This window comes from Miniopterus natalensis, chromosome 2 (assembly GCF_054644295.1).
Source record: "Miniopterus natalensis isolate mMinNat1 chromosome 2, mMinNat1.hap1, whole genome shotgun sequence".
Classification (NCBI taxonomy): domain Eukaryota; kingdom Metazoa; phylum Chordata; class Mammalia; order Chiroptera; family Miniopteridae; genus Miniopterus; species Miniopterus natalensis.
In genome coordinates this window covers 26121553-26148254 of record NC_142082.1, presented here as the reverse complement: position 1 = coordinate 26148254, position 26702 = coordinate 26121553, and the positions used below count along the sequence as shown (strand labels likewise).

The 26702-nt window shown below is 43.6% G+C and overlaps 1 protein-coding gene across 5 annotated transcripts in view; it reads left to right on the top strand.

Moving 5' to 3' along the window:
* ATP11A (ATPase phospholipid transporting 11A) overlaps nt 1-26702 on the top strand; it is a 137071-nt gene that overhangs the window by 86147 nt on the left and 24222 nt on the right. For all 5 annotated transcript variants that reach the window (XM_087814217.1, XM_087814219.1, XM_087814221.1 and 2 more), the window contains exons 9-20: nt 2528-2592; nt 3439-3520; nt 4787-4937; nt 6165-6362; nt 8471-8644; nt 9904-10067; nt 11801-11872; nt 14781-14854; nt 19603-19706; nt 20623-20804; nt 23117-23368; nt 25520-25694. In XM_087814217.1, the coding sequence (XP_087670343.1) occupies nt 2528-2592; nt 3439-3520; nt 4787-4937; nt 6165-6362; nt 8471-8644; nt 9904-10067; nt 11801-11872; nt 14781-14854; nt 19603-19706; nt 20623-20804; nt 23117-23368; nt 25520-25694 (1693 nt within the window). The remainder of the gene's footprint in view (nt 1-2527; nt 2593-3438; nt 3521-4786; nt 4938-6164; nt 6363-8470; nt 8645-9903; nt 10068-11800; nt 11873-14780; nt 14855-19602; nt 19707-20622; nt 20805-23116; nt 23369-25519; nt 25695-26702) is intronic.

Genomic DNA, 26702 nt, shown 5'->3' with positions numbered 1-26702 from the left:
ACTCAAATCATTACTGGGATACGTTTTTGGCTCTGGATTTCATCTGGATTTAGGGGATGTGTCTCACAAGGGCCTGTTGCAGGCTCACATCCACCTGTTGCCCAGGCATTGGCTGTGACAGGTGCAGGTCACAGGTGGGTGTGCTCGCCTGCCTATGGTCAGGACAAGTGTGATCTGTTATCATCCAGCCCACGTATCTCTGGGTCTGTGCTATGTCTGCTTCCTCGGGTCTATGGATGTTTTATCTGAACATTGTTTCAAGATCCTGGCAGTTCTCTGCTGCCGAGGTATTAGAGATCTACAGTTTAGGAAGTTTTCCTTAAGTAGGTTTATAAGTTGACCGTTTTTTTGTAAACTTCACTAGTTAGAGAAATTATTTTTCTTCCAATTTAAGCTGTCTCCAAATTGCTGATATCCTGATAGTACTTTTGTATTTTAAAAAGAAAAAAAGTTGCCCAGAAGTAGAAATAAACTAAATGGGAAATTGCTACAAAATGCTAAGTTACTGAAATATAATTCATTGGGGCTTATCTCCTTCTGAGGTTCCCGAAACTATTTGTTTTAAGGAAATAATTTGTGCACTTCTTAGCATGTTTTTATCACCAGTATTTATCAGCTGGTTAGTTGGTGCTTTTCACAATTTATGGAGGCATTGCCATGGCCTTTCCTAAAATACACATTAGTCTATAGGTAATTCCTAGTTACTTTAGAAGAATAACCTGTATTTCTGTGTCTTGTGAGAATTAGTGCTCGAACAAGTAATAGATTAAGATTTATTCATATTGCTGATGGGATGAATCCGAGAAAGTAAACACTGCAGGCTTTTCATGCTTTCTATTTAGATGAGGTTTAATGCTGAATAGCTTGGGAAGATGATTACTAACACATTTTGTATTTTGATAGCAGTTCTAGTTTAGCTTTTTATGCACTTATACTATTCAGCAGACTTTTAGCATTTGGGTACTTAAAGATGTTTATAAGTTTGTGGTGTGGACAGTTATGAATTATATATCTAAGTTCTTAATCCATTTAGGGTAATATTTCTTCATCCGCCTGTCCAAACTGGAAGCAAAGTACTTTTTAAAGTAAATTATTTTTAGACTTCCCAGAGCCACTTTTTAAAGGGGCCATTTGTTTTCATGAGCACATTCAACATGAATTATTGTTAGAGTGTAGCTCACAGAGGCAGACAGTGCTTATAATACAGCCAGACAGCAGCAAGTGTGCAGCCCCAGAAGCTCTCGTTCGTAGCTGCTAGGCTGAGGGATGAGTGCTGAGAGCATCAGATAGCCCTGGGCAGACACATCAGGTCAAATGTGTCCCAGGCAACTCTCCACACTCAGCAGCCCCCTCTCTCCTCTTCAGCTGGACACAGTCCTGAGCTCTATCAGCTAAATATACTGAACACATTTTAAGTTTATAGCATTCAGTAGGCTCTCAACATTCCGTGGTTAAAGGAAATTAAATACAGTGATGAAGTAAAAAGCAAACTTCAACAAATGCTTTCAACTCTTTCCCTTACAAAGAAAATAATTAGAATGCTGACAGTAGCAAAATTTGTTAAGTTGAATTCTGCTTGGTATTTTTCTTGTATTCCTGGGAAATGAGAAGAGATTATTACTCCATCAACAAGGGGAATTGCTAGAATGTGAGCCTCCTGGAGTCAGAGATTTTGTCCATTGCTCCCTGTTGAGTGTTGAGTGCTTAGGGCGGTGCTGGTTCTTCCTTGTGTGATTTTAGAATTCCTTGGTTGTTGCGTGTTTCTTCCCAAAGTAGCAGTGCGTGGATTGTTCCAGATTTATAGCCATCCCCATTCAGAGGGTCTTTGTGGACTTGACTGCCAGTTTATAAATGCACACAGAGTATCCCAGCCTTCGTCTTTAAAGTGTGATTGTCTTACATGAGACACAGAGTCTCCCTAGCGATGTGATAGAAACAGCTTGGTGCCACATGCCTCACAGGCACCACCCTATTTCCCAGAACATTTGGGGGCCCTCCAGTCCAATGGTCCTCAAACCTGACACCTGTTAGAAGCAGGTTTCTGATTCAGTTTGTCAAGGTGACTCTTCTGACATGTCCCCAGGTGCTGCTGATGGCACTGGTGCGGGGACCCTCCCTTGTCAGCCCACCACCCTCATGAGCAATTCTGGTAGAATGTAGTTAAAGCATTCAGATCTGAAAACAAAACAAGAAACCATGTTCAGATCTGGCTCAGTAGGTCTGGGGTGGGGCTGGGAGCCTGCATTCCCAACAAGTGCCCCACGGGGATAGCAGGTGCTCGCAAAACTAGAACCCTGCAGAGTTCTTCCACCAGAACAGGTTCTTAACCTTTCCCCACAGGCAGGGATCACACACACTTTTACATGGACCCAGGCTAACTTTTCTAATCTGAATATAAGCAAATCTATATTTAGACGATTTCCTCTTAAAATGAAATCTGTTAGGCAAATGAATTGATTTTCACCTTGTAGCTTGGCTCACTGTGATTTCTCCAGTGCCCTGTTTCTGGTCATTCTTGTCTTTACAGGCCATTAGGATCGGAAAACTTGCTTCTTAGAGGAGCCACGCTAAAGAACACTGAGAAAATCTTCGGTAAATGTTTTAATTAGTGAATTATTAATCATAGTCTCTAAAATTCAGGATATGTTAAGTAATTACAATGGCACTGTAAAAGCATCTCTTGTACTTTGAGGTGCTGTGGACTTGATGGCGGCAATAATTCTGCTTCACTAAGAGAACCAGTATTGATGTATAACCACAATCCATAAAGCAATGACATCTGGGGATATTGCTTGTATATTAAGTGCCTATAGTTTTTGTCTCAGAAACAGAAAATTAATCCATGAAAGAATTCACATAGTATATTTTTTAACAAGTTTTTTTCTAGTGGCTGCATTTCTTTGCTAGTATCTCCCATTTTCTGGTGGGTTATTTTTTATGTTTTAATTAAAATGGGACAACTTAAAATATACAGGTGTGTTCTGTTGTGGGAAAACCCAATTTATTAAAATCTGAACTTCAAAAAAAAAAGTACAGATTGTTCTCTATGCAGGAAATAAAATGTATTTCTTTAGTCTAAAGAATCCTGTTGTGTTACTCTGTTTATGAGCAGCTAGCTGGCCAGTGAAATTAAAAATAGAACTGCCTGGCCGGGCGTGGCTCATCGGCTGAGCGTCGACCTAGGATCCAGGTGATCAGGGTTCAATTCCCGATCAGGGCACATGCCCGGGTTGCGGCCTAGGCAGCGATCAGTGACTCTCTCATCATTGATGTTTCTCTCTTTCTCTCTCCCTCTCCCTGAAATCAATACAGATATATTTAAAAAAAAATAGAATTAATTTTTATCCAAAATCCCATTTTTGCCATAGCTGTGTGTAACTTACTATATAGAGGCAAATACAATTGTGTTATTGTTCTGACATTTATTCTACATTACAGGTGTTGCTATTTACACGGGCATGGAAACCAAGATGGCATTAAATTACCAATCAAAATCCCAGAAACGATCTGCTGTAGAAAAGTAAGGTTCAACCCCCGTTGTCTGAAGTGCTGAAAAATCTGTGACTTAACACTATCCCAGACCACAGTAGATATGAAAACATTTTCCTCTTGGCTTATTAGCAGTTCCTTCATGGTGTCTAGATACAGTAGAGCTGATTACTTAGATCGACTCTTATTTTGTGGGGACATAGGACACCTTCAGCCCACTTCCACAGGCTCCCTCATGTGGACGCCCCAAAGTCCCAGTTCAAAGTCATTTGCAGATGTCCAACAGTTCCTCCCACCATTTCATGATAAAGTCAAAGTAGGGTCATTTTTTAATTTGGGGTGTTGAAAACCACGTTTTATTGCGGAAAGCATTAGCAGAGAGAACAGTCTTCTTACTTAGACCATAAAATTCTTATAAAAGTAAGTCAAGGAGAGAGTTGAATTTGTAAGAAAATGTAGCCCAGAATTTTTTTGTCTTTGCCTCTTGTTAAAGTCTATCCTTGACTTGAAGTGGATCACTGAGTGGTTACAAATTATTTAACAGAGAGCTGTGTGCTACTTTCAAATTTGGGGGAAGACTGTTAGAGTGCCCTCTGCCCACTCTCGAAATGCCAGTCTAGAAATGTGATCCTGTGTCCCTGTCTGTCTCTGGCTACTTCAAATACAAAAATGCGGATTTGGCTCTCAAGCAAGAATGCTTTGTTTCCAGATATCGCCATTGACAAATAGGTTTCAGGTAATAGATTTTGGAAAATCACACTTCCTTCATGAGATCTGCTAAGACATTGGCTAAGGATTCAGCAGTATTCTTACACAGAGGGTGTTTCCTTTAGTGTTGACCTCCCTCCCTCCCCACCCCTCCCTCCTCCTCGTCCTCCCTCCCCCCCCCTCCTTCCTGGTGGTAATCTCTAAATTTGGAACTCATTGGTTGATGCTTAATGGTAGAAGAAATCGATTTCTCGATGTTCTTTAAATGCTAGAGTCCTAGACCATGCAGAAACCCTGTTGGCAATGCGGTTGTGTGGCGTTCTCTCTCCTGTTTACAAAACATTCTGTTTACTTAGCTGTTTCCCTTGTGACATCTAGAATCACGTGCCATTGACCACGGAGGGGACTTAGATATGCACTTATGTTATTTTTTTCACTGTCAGTTGATTGGGGGAGGGGTCTTTTAAACTCATTGCTTTGCTATTCCTAATCTGTCTTGTCACAATGTGTTCACCTTGACACACAGGTATACAGCTCGCAGTTCTTCAGGGAGCAGTAACTAAGTCACCATCACTGTCTTGTGTTTTAGATCAATGAATGTATTCCTCATTGTGTACCTCTGCATTCTAATCAGTAAAGCACTGATAAATACTGTCCTGAAATACGTATGGCAGAGTGAACCATCCCGAGATGAGCCATGGTATAATCAGAAAACCGAAGCAGAAAGACAGAGGAACCTGGTATGGAAACTGATTTCCTTCATAGTGATCAAAGATGCCCTATAGGCTGTTGTTAAGAAAATGTGTTAACAGAACATGATGAAGTTGTGATTGATTAAATCTTTATAGTCGATGTATGCATTGCTATTGGAAATATCAGTTGCCTGTCTGGCTGTGGATATTGGTTGCTCTTGCCTTCTTTGGGTATTTGAATATACAAGTCTGGAAAGGTATTGGTTCCCATAGTAAATTCATATGGATGCACCTTAAATGCTTTTGGTGTTTCCAGAACCCAGAGCAGTGTCCCATATTTAGAGGATGCTCAGTGAATGCTCATTAATGATTGTGAGGTAAATGGTACTTACTTATGTTAAGTATATGGGAAAAAGGAGAATCTCAATTATATTGAAATTAAGGTAAGAATTGGTTTCATTTTTCCTTAGAGGGACTTCAGTTCAGTTGCCCATGTTTATGAAAAGTATTTTCCCCCAAACCAGTATGTTAAAATAATTTGGTTGAACCTCCTCTACTTAAAACAGTATAGTTTTCTGGTTGGGCCCACTGAGTCCAGACCTGAGCCATGTGCAACTCTATACCATGGTCCACTCAGCACAGACTAGGGCTGTGCGCAAATCCAGACCATGTCTACACAGTGCAGACCTGAGCTGGGTGTCAGTGCCAACCAGGGTGCACTGATCAGAGCAGATCTGGTACAAATCCAGACCAGCGTCCACTGAGTTCAGCGTGGGCCTTTGTGAAAATCCAGACTAGGGTCCCCACTTCTTTCGTGTATTCAGTTGGGCCTCCCAAAAAACCAAGTGGCTTAGCGGTAAGGACAAAACTATACAGAAAACTCATTTGTGCCAGATTGATATTTTTTACATCTATGGGTTATTACAGTGTCATTTGGTCATTTGTCAAGAGTCTCAAAGGAAACTAGGAACACTCAACATATAAAGTTTCCCACTGGCTCTCACCTGGGAGGCCTGTCTCCTGACAGAGTGTCTGTGGAACAAGTGACTAATCCTTCCCCCCCGCAGCCCAGAGACCTGGCTGGCCCCTAGGCCATTGCAGTGCTAAAATTAAGTGACAGTCAAGTCATCCAATGGCTGCTGCAGCCCCTGATTAAGCCTTATCTTTGTATTTGAAGTACTTGTATTTAAAAATTGCACATGTGTGATTTGTGCCTGTTTTAAATGGTTGTGATGCTGGGGTGTGGACGTGGGAAATCACGCAGTGTTCTCTCAGTTTCTCAGGGCGTTCACGGACTTCCTGGCCTTCATGGTTCTGTTCAACTACATCATCCCCGTGTCCATGTACGTCACGGTGGAGATGCAGAAGTTCCTTGGCTCGTATTTCATCACCTGGGATGAAGAGATGTTTGACGAGGACATGGGTGAAGGGCCTCTGGTCAACACCTCAGATTTAAACGAAGAGTTAGGACAGGTCAGTGTCTCCTGAATTGTCTTTTATAACCTTTTGACAATTGAATCCCTCCGTTTTATGTTCCCAGGTATCTAGATTCTAAATGATTCCTATCACACAGGCAAATCATCCAGATGGTCAGGTGACAACTTTTCCATTTTAATTGGTGCAGAGAGACAGGTCCTTTAACTGGGGAAAGACAAGAACAAAATCCTGTGTGTTTTTTTAACTTTAATGGTATGACAGCCGGTAGTGCTTTTATATTTACAAGTTATGCAAAATTAATTACATTAACTGGTTGATGTAAGCTCATCCATGGCCTAACTGGTGCTCATTCTGGATAATGCTGTGAATTGAGGTGAATGGGTAAAGGTGAGCTAACGTTTATTGAGTACCTAGTTCATAGGCATTGCACTCGGCTTTGATCCAGGATTTCCTTCAGTTCTGACAGTGAGCCAGTTAGCCTCATTTTAAAGGTGAGCAGCCCGGCCGGGCGTGGCTCAGTGGTTGAGCGTCGACCCAGGACCCAGGCAATCGGGGTTTGATTCTTGGTCAGGGCACATGCCCGGGTTGTGGGCTCGATCTCCAGTCGGGCGTGCAGTAGGCAGCCGATCAATGACTCTCTCATCATTGATGTGTCTATCTTTCTCTCCCTCTCTCTTCCTCTCTCTGAAATCAATAAAGATATATTAAAAAAAAAAAAAAAAAAATAAGCAAAGTGAGACCCCGGGGAGTTTCAATAGCCTGCTGTATTGCAGGGCTCAAAATACCTACATTGAAATTCTGCTCCACATTGATAACTTCATGGCTTGGGGCAGGTGGCATGAGCTCTGTGCACCTAGACTCCATTTGTAGAATGGGTGTAATAACAGGTACCTGCCTTGCCAGAGTGTAGAGGGGATTGAATGAGATAATGGAGATGAGGCACCCACCATGGTGTCCAATGGAACTGCCAGGGGTGGAAGTCATTGCCATCCATGATCACCTGGTCTACCTGGCCCAAAACGTGGCCTCTTTCTTGAAAATGAGAGTTAGGGAGAGGCCTGTCCCCCTAACCTTGCCTTGGTCCTCTGGGCAAGCATTTGAATGGTAGATTTTTAAAAGTATATTCATAAGGGACAACTTTGTACTTACAAGTTACTTGTTAGAGCCAAGCACATATGGAAAAGGCATTTTCTGGCTGTGGGATTTAAGACAAAGAAGATCATTTTTCTGAGAGACCTAACTGAAAAGACATATTATAAAACATATAGCTGGTATTATAAGTCTTTTCTGCTTCCCACACTTCTGTACTTTATTATCACTTTAAACTCTACCTCTGTGTCCTGTGTGTTGGAAGGACTGAGCCTTGACTGGGCACCCTGACCTCCCCCCTACCCTAGACCCTCGGACCAGCAGGCCTCTGACAGCGGGAGGCACACTTCTGACAGCCTCTTCACCATGTTATGTGGGTTCCAGAATTCCCCACTTTCTTCTAGTTATCCATGAAATACGTAATCAGAGTTTATCTAAATTTAGTGTTTAAAACCAGGTGTAGTTTTAACACTTTTCATGGTTTTCTGTCTGAAATTTGTTTTGTTCTTTTATATGTTTGAATTGTATCTTCTAAACCTTAAATGATAGTGTGATTTTTGACCTCCCAGATCTTATAGAATAAGTTTATTGTATTTTATATCCTTCAGTTGTTTGTTAGATAAGATTTAGGTCAACACCCCCACATCTCCCACACTCCTATCTTTTCAACAAATGGAAGGCTGGCTCCTCCCAGCTTTTCCATTCATGGTGAAGTGACTAAGAGGATGTGTTCTTTGAGCTTTGCATCCAGAGAAAAGTAAAACTACCTTTGTCCTGGTGAGAGAGAAGGCCTTCCCTCCAGCTCCTGGGTCAGGCCCTGTTGGAACTGCTCAGGCACTCGGAAGCTGGGAGAGGATAGGTTGTCCAGATGCTCGTAGTTCAGCCTGGTGAAGGAATATTTTGGGGGTAAAACCTGAAATCTGTTTCATATGGAAAACATTGAAGGCAGGAGATGCAGCTTCCCTGGGATCGGAGGCAGCGAGCTGCTCCTCCCTCTCCGAGAAGGGCGTGTGAATTCTGGGCCAGCACCACCCAGCCAAGCCTTGTGTCCGCAGGTGGAGTACATCTTCACCGACAAGACCGGCACCCTCACAGAAAACAACATGGAGTTCAAGGAGTGCTGCATCGAGGGCCACGTCTACGTGCCGCATGTCATCTGCAATGGGCAGGTTCTCCCCGGCGCTTCCGGCATCGACATGATCGACTCTTCCCCGGGGGTCAGTGGGAGGGTAGGTGGCCACTTTCTCAGCAGGTGTTTTCCCTTTAGGGACCAACACTGTCACACTGTCCCAGTTCACAAGGTAGCCTGGTATCGCCTCTTGTTCTGGGATCCAGGAAAGACATGGATCTTCCAGTGACTTGAGTGAGAAGAATGGTGAGATGCTACTATTTCCCACCAGTGAATCTGGCCGGTCACATCATGTTAGGATCAGCTTTAAAAATGTGGACAAGCAGGGAAGACGGTGGGCTATGAGCAAAGTCACCTGCATACCACATGTGCTTGTGCTCTATACATGTTCACACTCATGCTCAAGCATACATGCACACACACACACACACATGCCCCACACTCACGTACACACATAGATATACCCCACACACATACCCTCATATGTGTGCACACAGATACAGACGCACAGACATGCACTGACGTGAGTGCACACACACAGAGACATGCATGCACATGTGAGTGTGCACACACAGAGAGAGACATGTGCACACACATGTACACACACCAAGTGCTGTGGCTTCAGATCTCAGCTTTTCTAGGAGGAAGCTGTGACCCTCATCAGTGGTCATCCAGGAGACCATCCCAGAAAGCCTGGTGACCTCAGAGCCCTGTGTGGTGTCCCCTAGGGCACCAAGGGTAGCCTGCCTTAGTGGGCTGTATTGTGACAGCCCGTTGTGACCAAGCAAACCATACGTCCCGCTACATGTGCTTCAGGTGATTTCAGTACAGAAACCACCATTTTACCCCAGTCTGAGAGAAGAGGGGCAGGTGGTCTGTGGCCTTTGTGAGGTGCTCCACAGTCATTGCACACTCTTGCCACCAGCTGGAATTCCCCCCACCTGGCACACGGGATGCAAGTCCAGCCCTTCTTGGTCCCCCTTGGCCACAGTAGTATCCCAGAACCCCTGAGAAAGCTTCCTGGAGGCCTGAGGGAACCCAGGCCCCAGAGGCCCTGCAGTGCCACCTCAGCTGGCCTGAGGCTCTGCCCACTGTGTTCTCCTCTTGTGACCTTGAACCTATCACGTCATCTCACTGAACATTCATTTCCTTTTAGTCTTCATAGCCCACAGGTCTTGATCGTATCGTAGAAGTGCCCAAGAATGAACAAAAGCCACAGTTACACCAAAGGCGAAACTAATACTTCCTAACCCTTAAGAGTTGCATGTCCTGCTTCATTGTTTATTGTCTTCTGTTTCATTCCCTTCTTTAAGCTGACATGCCATAGACATGTGGGTGTTTGTACTGCATTTTTTACAGGAGCGAGAAGAGCTGTTTTTCCGGGCCCTCTGTCTGTGCCACACCATCCAGGTCAAAGATGATGATGACGTGGATGGGCCCAGGAAGTCACCAGACTCGGGGAAGTCCTGTGTGTACATATCATCCTCACCTGACGAGGTGGCCTTAGTGGAGGGTGTCCAGAGGTATGTCTCTGGCTTCACTCGAGTCTGGTCTCAGATGTGAGGGGTGTGCTGAGCTGGTCCTGGGGTTCTTTTCAGCCCCACAATGGACTCCTCCTGGACTCCTCCAGGAAGAGTCCTGAGTCAGGCCCCTGTGCCTGGGATGCTTGCTGAGGGGTGAGCCAAGCAGGTACTGCCTTTGTGCTCCGTGTCTCTGCAACCTCCAGGTTGGTAGAGGTGGATCCCTCCTGAGTACAACCTGCCATCTGTGTGGTTAAGAGGCGTGGTCCCAGCTGCCAGAGTGTTTGTCACTGTCTGGTGTGGATAGTTTTCTCTGCTCGCTTCTTCAATAAGAAGGTTAGAGGACATTCCAAATAATCACAAGCTTTTAAAAGTGCAAACAATCTTAGACACCCTTATGAAAAGTCTTCCTCACCTGTCCTAAAGAATTGATACCCAGAGATTTCAAGCAGCTTTCCCAAAGTCACACAGGATGCAAAGGGATTAAGTTGGGATTGCAGGGGTTTTCTTACCATTAGCTTCCCCTTCTTTGTATCCTCTCATTAAGTCTGTGTGCTTCTTGCACTCTCCTTAAATATCTTTTTATTGGGAGTTCTTGCTGCCTCATGACATATGGCATTTAAGCAAACACTTGGAAAAACAAATATTCCAGATATGTGGCATAATTTCAAGTTGAGGGAAATGTTTTTCTAATTATCACCGCTTATAATTCAAATTTAACACTAATGGTACTAATCTTCCCTCTTTGCTGCCATTGATAAGTGGGCGTTGAACACCTCTCATCTAATTAGAACAGTGTTTTTATTGTTGACTAATGTATGTTTCCCATGCAATTTGAATAGTTAACATCACGTATGCAAATTACATCACTTCACACCTATTAAATGTATAAATCCACACATGCCTGTGGGAGATTTCTCAAAGCTAGATTTCTCTCTACCTTTAAGTGAGTATCAGAACATTAAGCCAAATTCAGTCATAGAATATCAGGACTTAGGACAGGCTGCTCCTGCCTGTCATCCTAGACTCACCTTCCAAGAAGCCTTTCCTTCAGCTGCCCTACCAGCTGCTGTCTGGGTCGGGTCCCTGAGGTTCCATGGCGCCTTCATGCCATGATGGCTCCATGCTATATTGATACATTTCCCCCCCCATATCTGTGAACTCCTGGAGTCCAGAAGCCATGCCCTTTTCCTCCTGCATTCCCAGCACGTGCCTGCATAGCACTTGACGTGACATGAGGAGGGTGTTATAGGTTAAGGGCTCTGCAGATGTTTGTTGACTGGCAGCCTGCTCTGGGCATCGTGTCCTCATCAGTAAAGTGAGTTGGTCTGGAGATTGACAGTCTCTCAGGGTCCTTCTAATTCCGACATGTACCCTCTGCTAAACAATGCCACTGATCAGTGAGGAAAAATGGGTCAGTATAGACAGGAACCAATCCACAGACCTACTGTCTTTCTGAAACCTGTGAATACCCACCAATAAGAATGTACCTCAGTGATGTGGCACTTGGGAGGGTAAGTCAGAAATTCTTTTGGTTCTTGGAGAAGTTTTTGAGATGGTGAGTAAATTCAGTATTATAATTTCCTAAGTTTATAATTCAGTTTACTACCTCTGTTTTACCAGGGGTATTTCTTTTTCAAGAAGAAAGCTTTACCCGAGTGTAAAACAGAAATGTTCTATGAAAGAGGAATATCAAAATTTCAAGTTAACCCCTGGATTTGCCTTCTCCTTTGCAGGCTTGGTTTTACGTACCTAAGGCTAAAGGATAACTACATGGAGATATTAAATAGGGACAATGACATCGAAAGGTAAGGATATTATACAGTAAAATGTGATGGTAATGATTGTTTTTACAGAATTTTTTCACGGGGAAAAAACCAAATTCTCTGTACTCCCATAACTCATTCCCCCTTCTTCTCAGTAATGATCCAGATGTCACAGAAACATCTGGAGAATTTAAGAGTTGGACAGAGGAGAAGCTGGTTGGATGGTGTTACATTATTATTATTCATTATTATTATTTTTTAAGTATATCCTTATTGATTTCAGAGAGAGGAAGGAAGAGGGGGAGAGAGATAGAAACATCAGTAATGAGAGAGTCGTCATTGATTGGCTGCCTTCTGCACGCCCCCAACTAGGGATCGGGCCCGCAACCCAGGCATGTGCCCTGACTGGGAACCAAACTGCTGCCCCCTGGATCCTAGGTCGATGTTCAACCGCTGAGCCATGCCTGGCCTGGCAGATGGTGTTACATTATTAAAAAGTTTTTGGGTAGAGTCACCTAAAATCAGGTTTTACTACAAGAGTTCTCAGAGCTTCCAGTGTGTTCTAGCCCTCCCCCAGCCACTCTGACGCTCCATGATGGGGAGGAAGTCAGCACCTTCCCCAGGGAGTGGCATGGAATCCTGCATTCACAGAACACCAGCTCTTGGCCGTGGAGCACAGTGTCCTGTAGAAAACAGCCTGAGGAAGTATGCTTTGGAATAAACTGCCTGGACATTAGATGCTTTCACTTTTCAAATCTTTAGTGCCCACACGCTTTTGATTTTTAGAAAGTGTCTGTTAAAAATGACTGTTCCCAGAGACAAAGGGTATATCTTGAATTTTGACTCAGAAGATCAGGTAGTCCATCTCTCCTTTATAAATAAACATAAATATACAGGAATGGATATAGGCAAAGACTGGGGGTAAAAAACATAAGACTCAGTGGTGATGGCTTCAAACACCTGGATTTTGAAATTTTGTTCCAAAAAATAAACTCCCAGGTTAGTGGAAGTGGTGAACCCCTTGAATCCAGGACTGGCTGCTGGGTCCTAGATTGGCATAGCCAGGGTTTCTCTGCAGTGCTGGGGGCTTTCTAGAAGTTGTGAGGTGACCCCTGGAGGTGTGGGGAGCAGAGTGACATATTGCTGTCCACCTTCTGGTTTGCCACTGAAAGTGCAGTTGCTACTGAAAATGTAATACACAGCATAATGCTGAGGAGTACCCAGGGAACCCTTTTACCAGTGTGGGGAGGAAGAAACTTTCCTACACCCTTCTGGGTTCTTTTATCTGATATAATAAACAGATTAACAAGAGAAAATAACCAAATTTAATTACATATGTATGTATGGGAGCCCCACGTACATGAGAGAGTCAGAGACCCCTGGCATGGGTTCAGAGACAGAAAGGAAAGTAAGGTATTCGTGACATTCTGAACTAATGAGGCATGTGTGACATTCTGAAGTGCTCGGGCTTCAGAGGGGCGTCATTTGCGGGATGATAAGAAGAGCAGATGTTCAGTAATTAGATGTTTACCTTGCCATATAGACAGGTCATAGAAAGTTATCTGTGGTCACAGCTCTTACTATTTTTTTAATCGTCACCGGAGGATATGTTGGATGTTTTGTTTGACTTTTAGAGAGAGGGGAAGGGGGGGAGAGAGAGAGCGATCAGTGTGTGAGAAACATCAATTGATTGCCTCCCATATGTGCCCCAAGCAGGAATCAAACTCGCAACCTAGGTATGTGCCCTGACCCGTAATCGAACCCACAACCTTTTGGTGTATGGGACAACATTCCAACCAACTGAAGCCAGGGCTGGTGATAATTATGATTATGGGCAAGGCCTCTAATTAAATTCTTTTTTTAAAAAATTTATTATTTATTTATTTATAGAGTGGAAGGGATTGGGGCAGGGGGCAGAGAGGGAGAAACGTCAATTGATTGCCTCTCGCACATGCCCCGACTGGGGCTGGGGAATGAACCTGCAACCCAGGTACGTGCCCTTGACCAGGAATGAAACCTGTGACCCTTTGGTCCATGGGCTGACGCTCTAACCACTGAACCAAACTGGCCGGGGCCCTAATTAAATTCTTTGAAGGAGCGGTAAAAGTTTCTCATGAGCCTGTAGGGACTCGATTGCCTTCAGCTCAAAGTAATCCACCTGCCAAAGTGACACCTCTTGGGGAGGCTAGTTCTGAACCCATTCATCAGCTTGTGAGCAGGGACTGACATAGTAAACATTTCAGTCACTCCCGAGCCACTGGCTGATCTCTAGACCCTGAGGAGTTTTCAGAGGTGATGTCAGGAGTGGTTGAACTATTTTTAGTATTTCAAACACCAGGTAGAAATCATGAGTCTTCTGATAATAAGACTGCATAAGCTGATTAAATGTCATTATTCTTGCCCTTTTTAATGATTTTTATAAACTTAAAGGACACTGCTGTATTCTGAATGCTCAAAAGCTCTGATGCAACCTGTGGGTCTGTGTTCTATAGAATTTAGGAAAGTGAATCAGCACATAAGATATACAGTTTGTTTGCACAAACTCCATGAGTACCGGTAGGCTGGGGGTGGAAGGTGGATGCCCAAAGAGAACACCCGAGTGGTGAGGGGGTGCGAGACTGGCCTCAGCTGCCCTCTGTCCCCTATACAGGCACTGGTGCTGGCAACAAGGGGCAGTTACCAGCACATGAATCCAGACATTTCCACTGTGTCTGGAGGAACCACCCCACCTCCAGATTGCTCCTGGAAAGAGCTGCTTGATAGTGATGCCCTCCAGGGAAAGGTGGGGATGGGGCATGGATGGAGGTGATGATTTTTAAAGGCCTGGACATGGTGAGGAGAGGACTACCCCAGACCAGACATTCCTCTGTGGAAAGGCTAATAAATACCCAGATTTCATGACATACAAAGCCAGATGGGTATTAAAGATGATTTTTTATTTTTTTTTCAGGTTTGAATTGCTGGAAATTTTGAGTTTTGACTCAGTAAGAAGAAGAATGAGTGTGATTGTAAAATCTGCTACAGGTAGAAATTCCATTTTCTTTGATGTCTTAAATTATACATTGTGGTTACTCTGATGCTTACATTCTTTAGGAGCTTTAAAGATTTAACCATTCTGTTTTTTTAAAAAACATAGATGAATCAACTGCAGGTCACACTCCTCCTCACTCCCACTGCAGGCCACACAGCTCCTCTCCACACCCACTGCAGGCCACACAGCTCCTCACACCCACTGCAGGCCACACAGCTCCTCCTCACACCCACTGCAGGCCACACAGCTCCTCCTCACACCCACTGCAGGCCACATAGCTCCTCCTCACTCCCACTGCAGGTCACAGTCCTCCTCACACCCACTGCAGGCCACACAGCTCCTCCTCACACCCACTGCAGGCCACACAGCTCCTCCTCACTCCCACTGCAGGTCACAGTCCTCCTCACACCCACTGCAGGCCACACAGCTCCTCCTCACACCCACTGCAGGCCACACAGCTCCTCCTCACTCCCACTGCAGGCCACACAGCTCCTCACACCCACTGTAGGTGCTGCACCTCCAGAGCTCCACATGCTCCTGTTTCTTTCCCCTGCACTGTAGGCTGACAGGTTTCCCCCTGACTACAAGCCCTGCAGAGTGTCTCCACAGTGTCTCTCACCAGCACCTTCCCTTTGGTTGTCACACACGGCACTGCTTTAAAGGTCTCTATCTGTAGTCTCTGCCTTCCTATCATCCTGCTGCCGCGTCAGTCTTCTTAAGACCCTCGAATGCTTGCTGTCCTGGCTGGGGCCTGGTGGACTCCTGTTCTGTATCAGGCAGCCGTGCCTCCCCAGGGTTTTTTCATTGAGGCCCTGAACTGCCTTCCTAGCTTTCATTCCCGGGCCACCCCAGAATGTGCACTGCATGGACTTTTCCACCTGGAGGCCCTCTACCTGGTGGGGACTTTTCCACGTAGAAGCCCTCCTGCTTTTTTGTACCTTCCCAAGGACAGTGCAACAGCCACCTGATAAGGAAGCCTGCCCTGGTTGCCTCAGTCAGATGAGCTGTTTGTCTTCTGACCTGGGTCAACTGCAAGCATCCTGAATGCAGTACCTATACTTTTCTCAGAAATGTCCCACCACAGCTCAATAAATGCTGCCGAATTCAATTTACTAATGCAATTTCAAAGTGGCATTTTATCAAGAGATGTGGGATCTTATTCTTTTTGGTTTTTTAAAACTAGGCAGTACCAGGCCATGCTTATTTCTTTGGAAAGTTGCCTGGTGAGCAACCAAATGCAGCCACTACCTTGGAACTAAGGAGACTCAGAGCCTAAAGTAGTGATCTGAGGGCATATTGGGGAATTTTATGTCAGCTGTATCTAACACTCATTTCAATGGGCAGTAAACAAAGTATGTTTTCTTAAACAGAGCCATTCTGACTTTCTTCTGATAGAACCAGCAAAACCTTGTTTTCTAAGACCATGGAGGTTGCTGAAGGCATATTTTCCAGCAGCACCCTGTATGTCATTTTACAAGGAGTTGAGTTCCATGTGCTGGATAGTGAGCCTGGTGGCAGTGCCCTGGCTTCCCTGGGAAATGTACTGGCTGTCTCAGAGCCAGGTCTCTTAACAACATGCTTCCCTCTCACCTCTCAACCAGGTTGTCATACGTGGATAAGAGTGGGCTCCACTAATGGGACTTTCCCTAAGTGTCATGGGACGTAAAATAATTTACAATATAAGTATTGCCCATACACATGGAAACAGATTTTACCAGTAGGATCAGCAGGACATGGGAACCATGCACCTCATGATGTTTGAAACAAGTTCAGATTGATGTGCTAACGCTGGCCCAAGTGCAGAAGGTTGTTTCACAGGGCACAAATGAAGCACTCTCCTGAGAGTTTACGCCATCCCAAATTGTGCAAGAGAAAGGCATTGCATTGTGGAAACCTTTTTATCTTGATACTTTTTCCCTTAAAAATGTGAAGTCTAGGAGCTGAATCATGCTTCAGGAAAGTTCCTGAGCCTGCAGCAATGGTCGTAGTCTCAGAAAACAATGCATCAGGTCTGCACAGACCACCTTCTGCCCCACCTGCTCATTCTCCTGAGCTGCCTGGTCACGGTGCTGGTCCCCGGGGGCTGTGCCCCCGAATCTTTGTACACAACCTCCATTTACCGTCAAAAAGGACATCACAAGAGCTTGAAAAGGAGCTGGGTCACATTAAGAATTTATGCCCAGGGCATTCACATCATTAGAATATCCCTTCCATGACGTATCTGCGTATGTCTGAAGGCATCTTTGAGGAGCTGCGGCCATAGAGGGTAGACTGTCATGCCATCTGAACCGGCCACTGCAGCAATTCATTTTAAGAGAAGTTTGAATATTTCATTCAACAAGGTGTTCTCTAAGTGGTAAAACATCCCTGGAGATGATACCAATTGCACTTTGCACCGGTTTTACAGCCTAATGGAGGGTTGACTCCATTAGGGGAGACTGGAGACCATCAGCCACTGCAGCCAGTTAACAACTTAAATTTCTTGCTGAGTCTCTTCACTGAGAAGTGTGCTACAGCCATCAGAGCTGAGCTCGGTCCCACAGCATGCTCTGCTGCAGGTTAGGATCATGTCACTTGTGTGTGCTGGATCATGTCACCTGTGCACTGCTTTATTTTACTATCATCTGTGTGTGCGCCCCTCTCAGTAACTACCTGCTTGTTTACACAATTGGAAAGGCAGGATCTAAAACCGGTGCCAGATACTGTCTGTTCTTGTTCTTTGCAGAGTAAAGTTTGCTTTATATTGTGGATATTTTGATGTCCAAGGCTCTAAAGTGGGTATAGAGGAATTGACAAGTTGAGACAGTGAGGAATTTAAGCCTTTTTCAAACCACTGCCACGAGTCACCCATGATTTTCTTAGAAAAAAATGTATTATTGTTTAAGGATGTAACATTATGTCGTCTGGGCTACCATTCTTGTTCTAAACTATATCTGATGACATAGAGCATTGGCTAGAAATTGTCTGGTAGCTGGGAATGAATTTTGACATCAGTTGGTTGGTATGTGACTAAGAATCCCAGGTCACAAACCTTTGCGGTTACGTGGGCGTCTTCTAGGGATCAGACTTCCTGCTCTGATAGATTCCTGCTCAGTGTGGCTGGCCGAGTTCCCAGCTCTGTTCCAGCCTTTGCTCAGCCACAGCTCAGTTCATGTGCTGGCAACACAGACTTCACCAGACACCATCCATTCTGGCCGAAGGTTGACATTACCCTTGGTTTAGTTTCAAGACTTGTGTGAACATAAATTGTGCTGTGTTTTTAATGTTTTCACTGTGTGTGTGTACCACAGGAGTTCTTTCTGGGATCAAGGAAATAAGCCAAGATGGGCTGTGCATGCTGTAGCTGAGTTCATTCGTGGGCCCTGTGTGGGTTCCCCGTGTGCACCAGCTGGTATGGTCTCACTAGCCACTGGCCACTGGCCACTGGCCCAGAGCATGCCCCTCCACACAGCCCATCCTAACCCACCCCACCTGGGGGCTTGGCCGCAGTGGGACAATTGTGTGCTTCTCCTGGTGCCTCTGGATTTGGTTTCCTGGATGTACATTTGAGGACTCTCAGCATCTAGGGTTTCCAGGGATCAATCCCCAGCCAGAATGATCAGCATTCTAGCTTTCTGTCTACAGACAAATTAAGAATGCAATGAAGGTCACAATGGCATTGCCCCTTCTTAAGCCCTGCAGTTGCTGTGACAGACCACCACGCTATCTCCTATGAGCTGAATACTAACAAAGTCCACCTGGCAAATGCCACTTGGCTTTGCAGGCCGGGAGACTCTTCCCAGGAAGAGGAGGGTCCTCCCAAGTGCCAGGAGCCTGTCGTTTCAGTGCTGGTGCCTCTGTCTTTAATCTCCTTTTGTCATATACTAGAGAGCTTCCCCTACATATCTGGAAGAGAAAACCACTTTATCTTGAGGGAGGAGCAGCATGCATCTACAGTACAAATACGTGTGAAGTAATTGGGACATTACTTGAAGTGTGGGCAAAAATTATAAACAGACATTTCTTGTAACTCTTGGTGATGCAAAGGATGTCTCAGATGTCGTGTTCTACGTCAGTGCATTGCGTTCTACTGGGATTTGATGTGCACCTCCTAGTATTTCACAAATTGTTATCTCCACTTTTGGGTCAGCCACACCCTTAGTTTCCTTACCCTCCTCCCTAGTCCCAAGGTCATTTTATTCCTTGCTCACATCCTAACCAGAGAGAAAGCAGAGTGACAAGAGGAACAACACCCAGGAGCCAGTTGTTTTCTTGGTCTATGGCTTTCCTGTGAAATTTCTGGGATTGTAGGGAAAAAATGAGGCTTTGGGGTGATCTATAGATTTATTTTTTCCTGACTATACATGTTAACTGTTCTATTGAAATCTCCTTTACAACAGTCTCAGCGCTGGTATCCCTGTTTTTGTTTCTTAGTTGTGTAATATAAAAAATAATTTCGTCTTCCCCAGATTGTGATTAAATTAAAACATCTTTTTTGCCCTACCGGGCGTGGCTCAACAGTTGAGTGTCAACCTAGGATCCAGGCGATCATGGTTCGATTCCCGGTCAGGGCACATGCCCGGGTTGTGGGCTTGAGCCCCAGTCGGGGGCGTGCAGAAGGCAGCCGATCAATGACTCTCTCATCATTGATGTTTCTCTCTCTCTCTCTCTCTCTCTCTCTCCTTTCCTCTTTCTGAAATCAATAAAGATATATTTTAAAAAATAAATAAATAAAACATCTTTTTTCTCTCTCATTTTATAGGTGAAATTTTTCTGTTTTGCAAAGGAGCAGATTCTTCAATATTTCCCCGAGTGATAGAAGGCAAAGTTGAGCAGATCCGATCCCGAGTGGAACGCAACGCTGTGGTAAGATGGTGGGCTAAGGGGCAAGCGTCACACTGGTTCTCCCGAGTCAGGAAGGAAAACTCCTGAGGACCCATGTACTGTTCCCTAAGACGTACAAGCCATTTTGCATCAGGCATCCTATCTCCCTGCAGTTCATAAGGGAAACATTCTCATTTCTTTCAGATTATGCCATGAGCCTCCTTTCAGCTCCTGGAAATCTGGTAACATTCTCTTTGAGGGGTCAGAAGACTATCTCCCTGTAGCCTTCCTGCCAGACAGAGAGGAAGGGACAGGCACACTCCTGTTGTGAAAGCCCCAAGCTAACACACTGAGGGAATCAAAGTGCTCCGTGTGTGCCCCTTCGGGCTCTGAGAGCCAACTTCCTTGTGCCTCACTGGCTGGGGCTGTGCATCCTCTGGGTGTGGTGACATCAGAATTATGATCACAGCAGAGAGTTTGTTATTCCTAGATTCTTATTTCACTCTCCTGCAGACCCAGCCGGTTTGATAAATAACCTAGCCATTTCCTTCAGTGAGTGCTAACTAAGCTCAAATTGTTTTACAGACTCCCATGTAAAACATGTTACTTTAGAAATGCCATTTGGTATTCACCATAAAATTGCAAATTATTCTTCTACAGAAAAGTTTAACTCTTCCTTTGTCAAGATAAAAGAACAAAATCTTATCTTTTGATGGCCCTGATTTTATTATTTATTTTCATGCTTTCTAGTTTGAATTTTTAAAATAGCCTGTAATGATTACATTTGATGTGCATATGAATAACTCAGTTGTAAATGATCAACTTCTTTTAGGTTTGGTTGGTTTATAATTCTTTGGCTAGTCATTGTAATTAGAGAAAGGAAATACCGAGAAGGTTATTGAAAAATATTTTGGCACAGTGACCCTTGAATTCATGTGAAATGTATTCTACCCCATAGGAAGGGCTGCGGACTTTGTGTGTTGCCTACAAAAGGCTCATCCCAGAAGAATATGAAGGCATTTGTAAATTGCTGCAGGCTGCCAAGGTGGCACTTCAGGATCGAGAAAAGAAATTAGCAGAAGCCTATGAGCAGATAGAGAAGGATCTTATTCTGCTTGGTGCTACCGCCGTGGAGGATCGGTAAGTAAATACTGTGCCTTGTCTCCAGAAACAAGGCGTGATGTGATGTGATGTGATGTGACAGCGTGGACCCCCTGGGGCTGCTTCAGGAGGAAATGCGTCAGCCACACCAAAAGGGATGTGTCTACATGTTGGAAGAGACAGGCTGTCTGACTATATGCCAGGGAGTACTATCACGGGGACCTCACAACTGGATGGTGCTTGATTTCCATGAACAAGATTCCTGAAGTCACACTTCCCCAGAAGAAACCAGAAATAGCATTTTTAAATTATGTTATGTATATCAAGATATAGGGTTATTTTTAAAAATTACTCTTTAGAATGGAATCGATAACTAATTCTGTTCCTAAATTTGTTACTAGTTCTTCCCAAATACAGGTGTAAAAATTTAGGTCTTAACATACTCAGTGTAGTTACTACTACTCATTGGAGAAATTTAAAATAATCAGGAGGAATTGCAAATAATAATGTAACAATAATAACTGATAAAATTACTGATTACAGATTTTCAAATACCTCTAAAGAAAGAGTCTATAATGTGTCACAAGTCTGTATCAAGAACTAAAAGTTTTTTAAGGGTTAACTTTGTTACCGTGAAAGCAGAGTGAAAGGAATGGATTATAATTTATTTTGAAGGAATGGAAAAGGAAAAAAATATACCAATTTAAAAGAATAAAATAGAAGCTTCAGGAAATTTACTGGGACTTTATTTCCCATAAAATTTGAAAGGCTTTAAGATTTATACCATATTGGTCCAAAACTTAAATCCTTAGCTTGAAACCTACGTGTTTGCAGTGTCTTTAACAAGCATTTACTGCGTTCTCAATCTCCATAGCATGAGATTGGACAATGTAGGAAGTTTTGGGTTTGTTTTGGGGTTTGCTTATTTGTTTTTGTTTCCTTAATCTCTTTCATCATTCAGTCTAGAGTATAACAGGTATGGACACAGGTATAAACATGAGAAGCGTAACATGCACAGGACAGGTTTACAGCGTGGAACCGTAGTCCTAGAATGGAGCTGTGCGTTCGGCGGGAGAGATACTCCGTAGGGCGGTGTTTGCCTGGGGAATGGTTGGGCGCGGTCCTCGAAGGAGGTGGTGGGAGAGGAGAAGGCTCTTACGGATGGAAGGAACCGAGAGGCAGAGCCTATGTGCTGGTGCCCCTCAAAGGTGGGAGCAGATTGGCTCAGTGGGGAGTTGAGACAGCAAAATATTGAGAGCAGATACCTGTGGGAGTGGGTCCTGTAGGGGCTAGTGGCTTTGAGGTGATGGTATTTGTTTACATCTTTAAAATCTCTAGCCAGCATCTTTGCAGACCACTCTGAGCCTCAGTTTTCTTTTTGCAAAAAAAAAAAAAAGATGAAATTAGAGATTTTTTTTCTCTCTCTAGAATACTGATTGGGCGATCAGACTTTCACCTAGGAGGCTGATTCCAGAATCTAACCAAGTCATTCTAGTGAGAAACTGAATCCATTTTTTTTTTTTTTTTTTACTCAGTATTTGGCAGAGACACACTGCATTACTCCACATGACTATCGAAACCTAAGACTCTAAAATCTAGAGAAATGGCAGGTCCCCCAAATGAGACAAGCATGGTTTTGGTGCCGGGCTTCCATGGATAGCGAGACAGTCTGACCAGTGTCAAGAGAGCCATTTATCCTCAGATACGTTTTGTAACCTCTGCAAGCTTTGGGTTTTCCACATGTAAAATGGGACGACGATAAAGTCCTCACCCCTTAAGTTGGTTGTAAAAGTGAATGACATACGAAAAATGCCTCACCCAGCAGCTGACACTTGGTAAGCTGACACTTGGTGATGCCTGTTGCCAGTCATAGAATCACTAGTAGCGTTATCAGTGTTTTACATGGTTTACAGGAACCTGGGCTCCAGTTTGATAAGAGGCAGAATTTGAACGGTAATTGCCCAAAGAAAAGATAACGAATGTTACTGACCACCTCTCCCAGATCTTGTTTTTCCCTGGTTTAGACTTTTTGTTGTTGTTGGTTATATGATCCGCCTTATAACTGCCTAAAATCCTCTCCAGGTAGTGAGTCCCAGCTAGACAGAAACTGCCATGCTGGCATATCCATGTTTATCTGTTTGGTATTAGAAAGTGTCGTGTTTTGTTTAAAGTTAATACACTTTAAAAACAGATTCTGGCACTTTATCCTAACATCATAAGCCAGCTCTGTGGTGCTTTTCAATTCTGAGGGCCTAAAATATTTTAATAAATCTCAGACTCATGCAGGTGTTTGTTTTGATTTCCCTTCGTCAGCTCTGATGTGTGCCGTGTTTCATGTTCGCACCCTTTAGGCTCCAGGAGAAAGCTGCCGATACCATAGAAGCTCTGCAGAAGGCGGGGATCAAAGTCTGGGTTCTCACTGGAGACAAGATGGAGACAGCAGCGGCCACCTGCTATGCCTGCAAACTTTTCAGGAGGAACACACAGCTGCTTGAGCTAACCACCAAGAAAATTGAGGAGCAGAGTTTACATGATGTCCTGTTTGAGCTGAGTAAAACTGTCCTACGCCACAGTGGCAGCTTGACCAGGGACAACTTCTCGGGGTAGGTGGCAGCCCCCCTCCCCTACCCCAAAAGATGTTTTCAGAAGGACTGAAATGACCTCCGTTTGCAAGGATAGAGCCTCAACACCCTTGCTGGGAATGGGGTTCTACTGTCTCATCAGTAACAACATCAGGGTGGTTAGTGATCACCAGATACATGACCAGAGCTGTTCCTTTTTAGCAACTGTAACATGTCTGTTTTACACAAGAGGGTGTGCATAAGAAAGGTGTGTGTGTCTGTGTGTGTTTACTTTCACACTGCTGGTTAAAGGATGCAAAAAGACTTGATTGATTTGCAAAATATTGTGAATGGGATAATTCTCATCTGTTTCTAAGACACTTGGGGGCAGGGGACGTATTTTGGATTCCTCGGCACCTGCCAGACCAGGGGAGGAAATATTAATAATGATGGTTGCATGTCTGTTAAGACAAAGCAGTATATGCTCCAGAGTTGGTTTTTTCCCCCAAGAATATTCAGAATTTACTCTGATACATTTTATCAATGTTGTCCTTGCTAGTATTAGATGCATGATTTAAGAATAGATTTTATTTGAATTGTTTTAGATTGTCATTAATGTAGGTAAAGCAAAAGCAGCTCTCTGATCATATGCAAATTTTAAGTTGTTCATAAATAGTACAAAGCTATTTCCCTTCACCTGATCTGCAGAATTCCTTTTGGGGATTAGAGATGTTCTTTAGAATTTTGAAACCCAGCAAAGAACTATTATAATCATGTCCTTCCCAACTCAGGTCATTCAGGCAGAACACCAAGGAGATATTAGCTACAAAGAGAAAGACTGAGCTCTAGCTGGTTTTGCTCAGTGGTTAGAGTGTTAGCCTGCAGACTGAAGGGTCCCGGGTTCGATTTTGGCCAAGCACATGTACCTCGGTTGCAGGCTCCATCCCCAGCCAGGGTCGGGGCGTGTGAGGGAGGCAACCAGTTGATGTGTCTCTCTCACGTCATTGCGCCCCCCTGCCCCCCGCCGCCACCTTCCACTGTCTCTGAAAAGCAATGGAAAAAATATCCTTGGGTGATGATAAAAGAAAAAGATAAAAGGCTGAGGTTGGGCAATGTGGCCAGTTTGGGAATAAAGACTGATCTCTTTCGACCGTGGGATAAATGCTTTCCTTCTGTTGTTGGGAAGTACTGGGGCCTACACATGTATCCACTGTTAGAACTCTGTGTTTGCTTTGCGGCCAGTTTGGGAATAAAGACTGATCTCTTTCGACCGTGGGATAAATGCTTTCCTTCTGTTGTTGGGAAGTACTGGGGCCTACACATGTATCCACTGTTAGAACTCTGTGTTTGCTTTGCCTAAGTGAAATGCGAATGTTTAATTAAAACACAATTTTAAGATTTTGTCAAAGGCATTACATTCAATACTTCAAAGACCATATTGATAAAATGAGAAATACAGTAGTCCCTCTCTGTCCGCCGTTTTGCTTTCTGAAGTTTTAGTTACCTGTGGTCAACCATGGTCTGAAAATATTAAATGGAAAATTCCAAAAATAATTCATAAGTTTTCTTTGTACACTGTTCTGAGTAGCGTAATGAAATCTCAAGCCACCCTGCTCCGTCCCACCTGGACTGTGAGTCATCCCTTTGTCCAGTGTATCCACAGAGAAAGAGAGAAAGACCACATTCACATAACTTTTATTACAATATATTATTATAATTGTTCGATTTTATTATTAGTTATTGTTGTTTGCTCTTACTGTGCCTAATTTATAAATTAAATTTTATCATAGATAGGTGTAGTTAGGAAAAAACATAGTATATATAGGCACTACTACCTGCCTTTTCAGGCATCCACTGGGGGTTCTTGGAACATAATCTCTGAGGATGAGGGGAGATTCCTGTATAGCAGGTCCTCCAATAATATCATTTCATTCAACGTTGTTTCATCATAACATTGGTGAGATGCCATAGGAACTTAACTCATGTGTGTTAATTAGCCTACGGTGAAATTGGTTTCCTTATACATCATTTTACTTACAGTCACAGAACCTATTTACAAGTGAGGATTTACTATACTAGTTTCTTAATCTCTTGAGCATGGATTTGTAGCATCTGTAGATATTCGAAAAAGTTATGTAGTCTTCTAAAATCTATAAATTTAGTTATTCAGTAATCTCTCTATGTAATTAACAGACTTTCAACAGATATGCAAGACTATGGTTTAATTATTGATGGAGCTGCACTGTCTTTAATAATGAAACCCCGAGAAGATGGAAGCTCTGGCAATTACAGAGAGCTGTTCCTTGAAATCTGCCGGAACTGCAGCGCCGTGCTCTGCTGCCGGATGGCCCCTCTGCAGAAGGCCCAGGTCTGTCTGTGCTCCCGCTCCTAGTAACTAGCTAGTGATTGATGGGCATTTAATACTGAAAACCACTGATTTTTTGTTACACCCTCTGATTTTCTTTTTTGAAATCTAGCTAAGTATCACCTTTTTTCCATAGAGGCAAATATGATAGAAATTTAAAACATGGACCTTATTTTGCTTGTGATTAGTAAATTAACTGAATCAAATGGATGACCCTTTCCATGCAAAGACCAGGAGAAATGTCTCTGATTTGTTTTATAAAATAAAACCCTATCAGAAAGGTATAACCATTATAGGAACGTATACTGAAGATGAAAGGTATGGCACTAGCATTATTGAGCCAGTTACAGATATAGGTAGGGACCCATTTAACCTTCAGAATAACCCTGTTAGCTGAGTGATGTTATGCTACTCTTACAAGTGAAGTACCTAAGATGGAGAAAATCAGAGTAACTTTTCTAAAAGGGTGCATTTGGAAAATGGCAGTCAGAATTTGGTTTCTAGTTTGTCGGACTCCTAACTGATGTTTTACCCACTGCAACATATTCTTGTGCAAACACACACCTGATGGGTTTTTTAAAAATATTCTTTAAAGCATCTTGGAATTCATCTGTGAAGATGGATTTCTTTCTGATACCAGTAAACCTACACCAGTTCCAATTTTGTTAAACCACATTTTAGATACACTAGACCAATTTCTTGTGAATGATTCATGAAAGAAAACCACAACTTCTCAGACTAACCCAGTGGTTAAGGCATAATACTGAAAACCACATGCAAAGAGGTCACTTTTAGCATCCGTGCATGGGCACTACACTAATCTGTGAATTGGCAGTGTCACTAAAAATTTAGCCCCAGGATCTCCCTGGGTAATTTTTCGTGAGGACAAGCTAATACTCAAAAATTCATATACATTCTATCTGAGATTAAAAAAAAAAAAATGGTTTTATTCCCTACCCTCTCTCTTAATGTGTTTGAGTCTATGTAAACCTTATATGTGCTATATGGTAC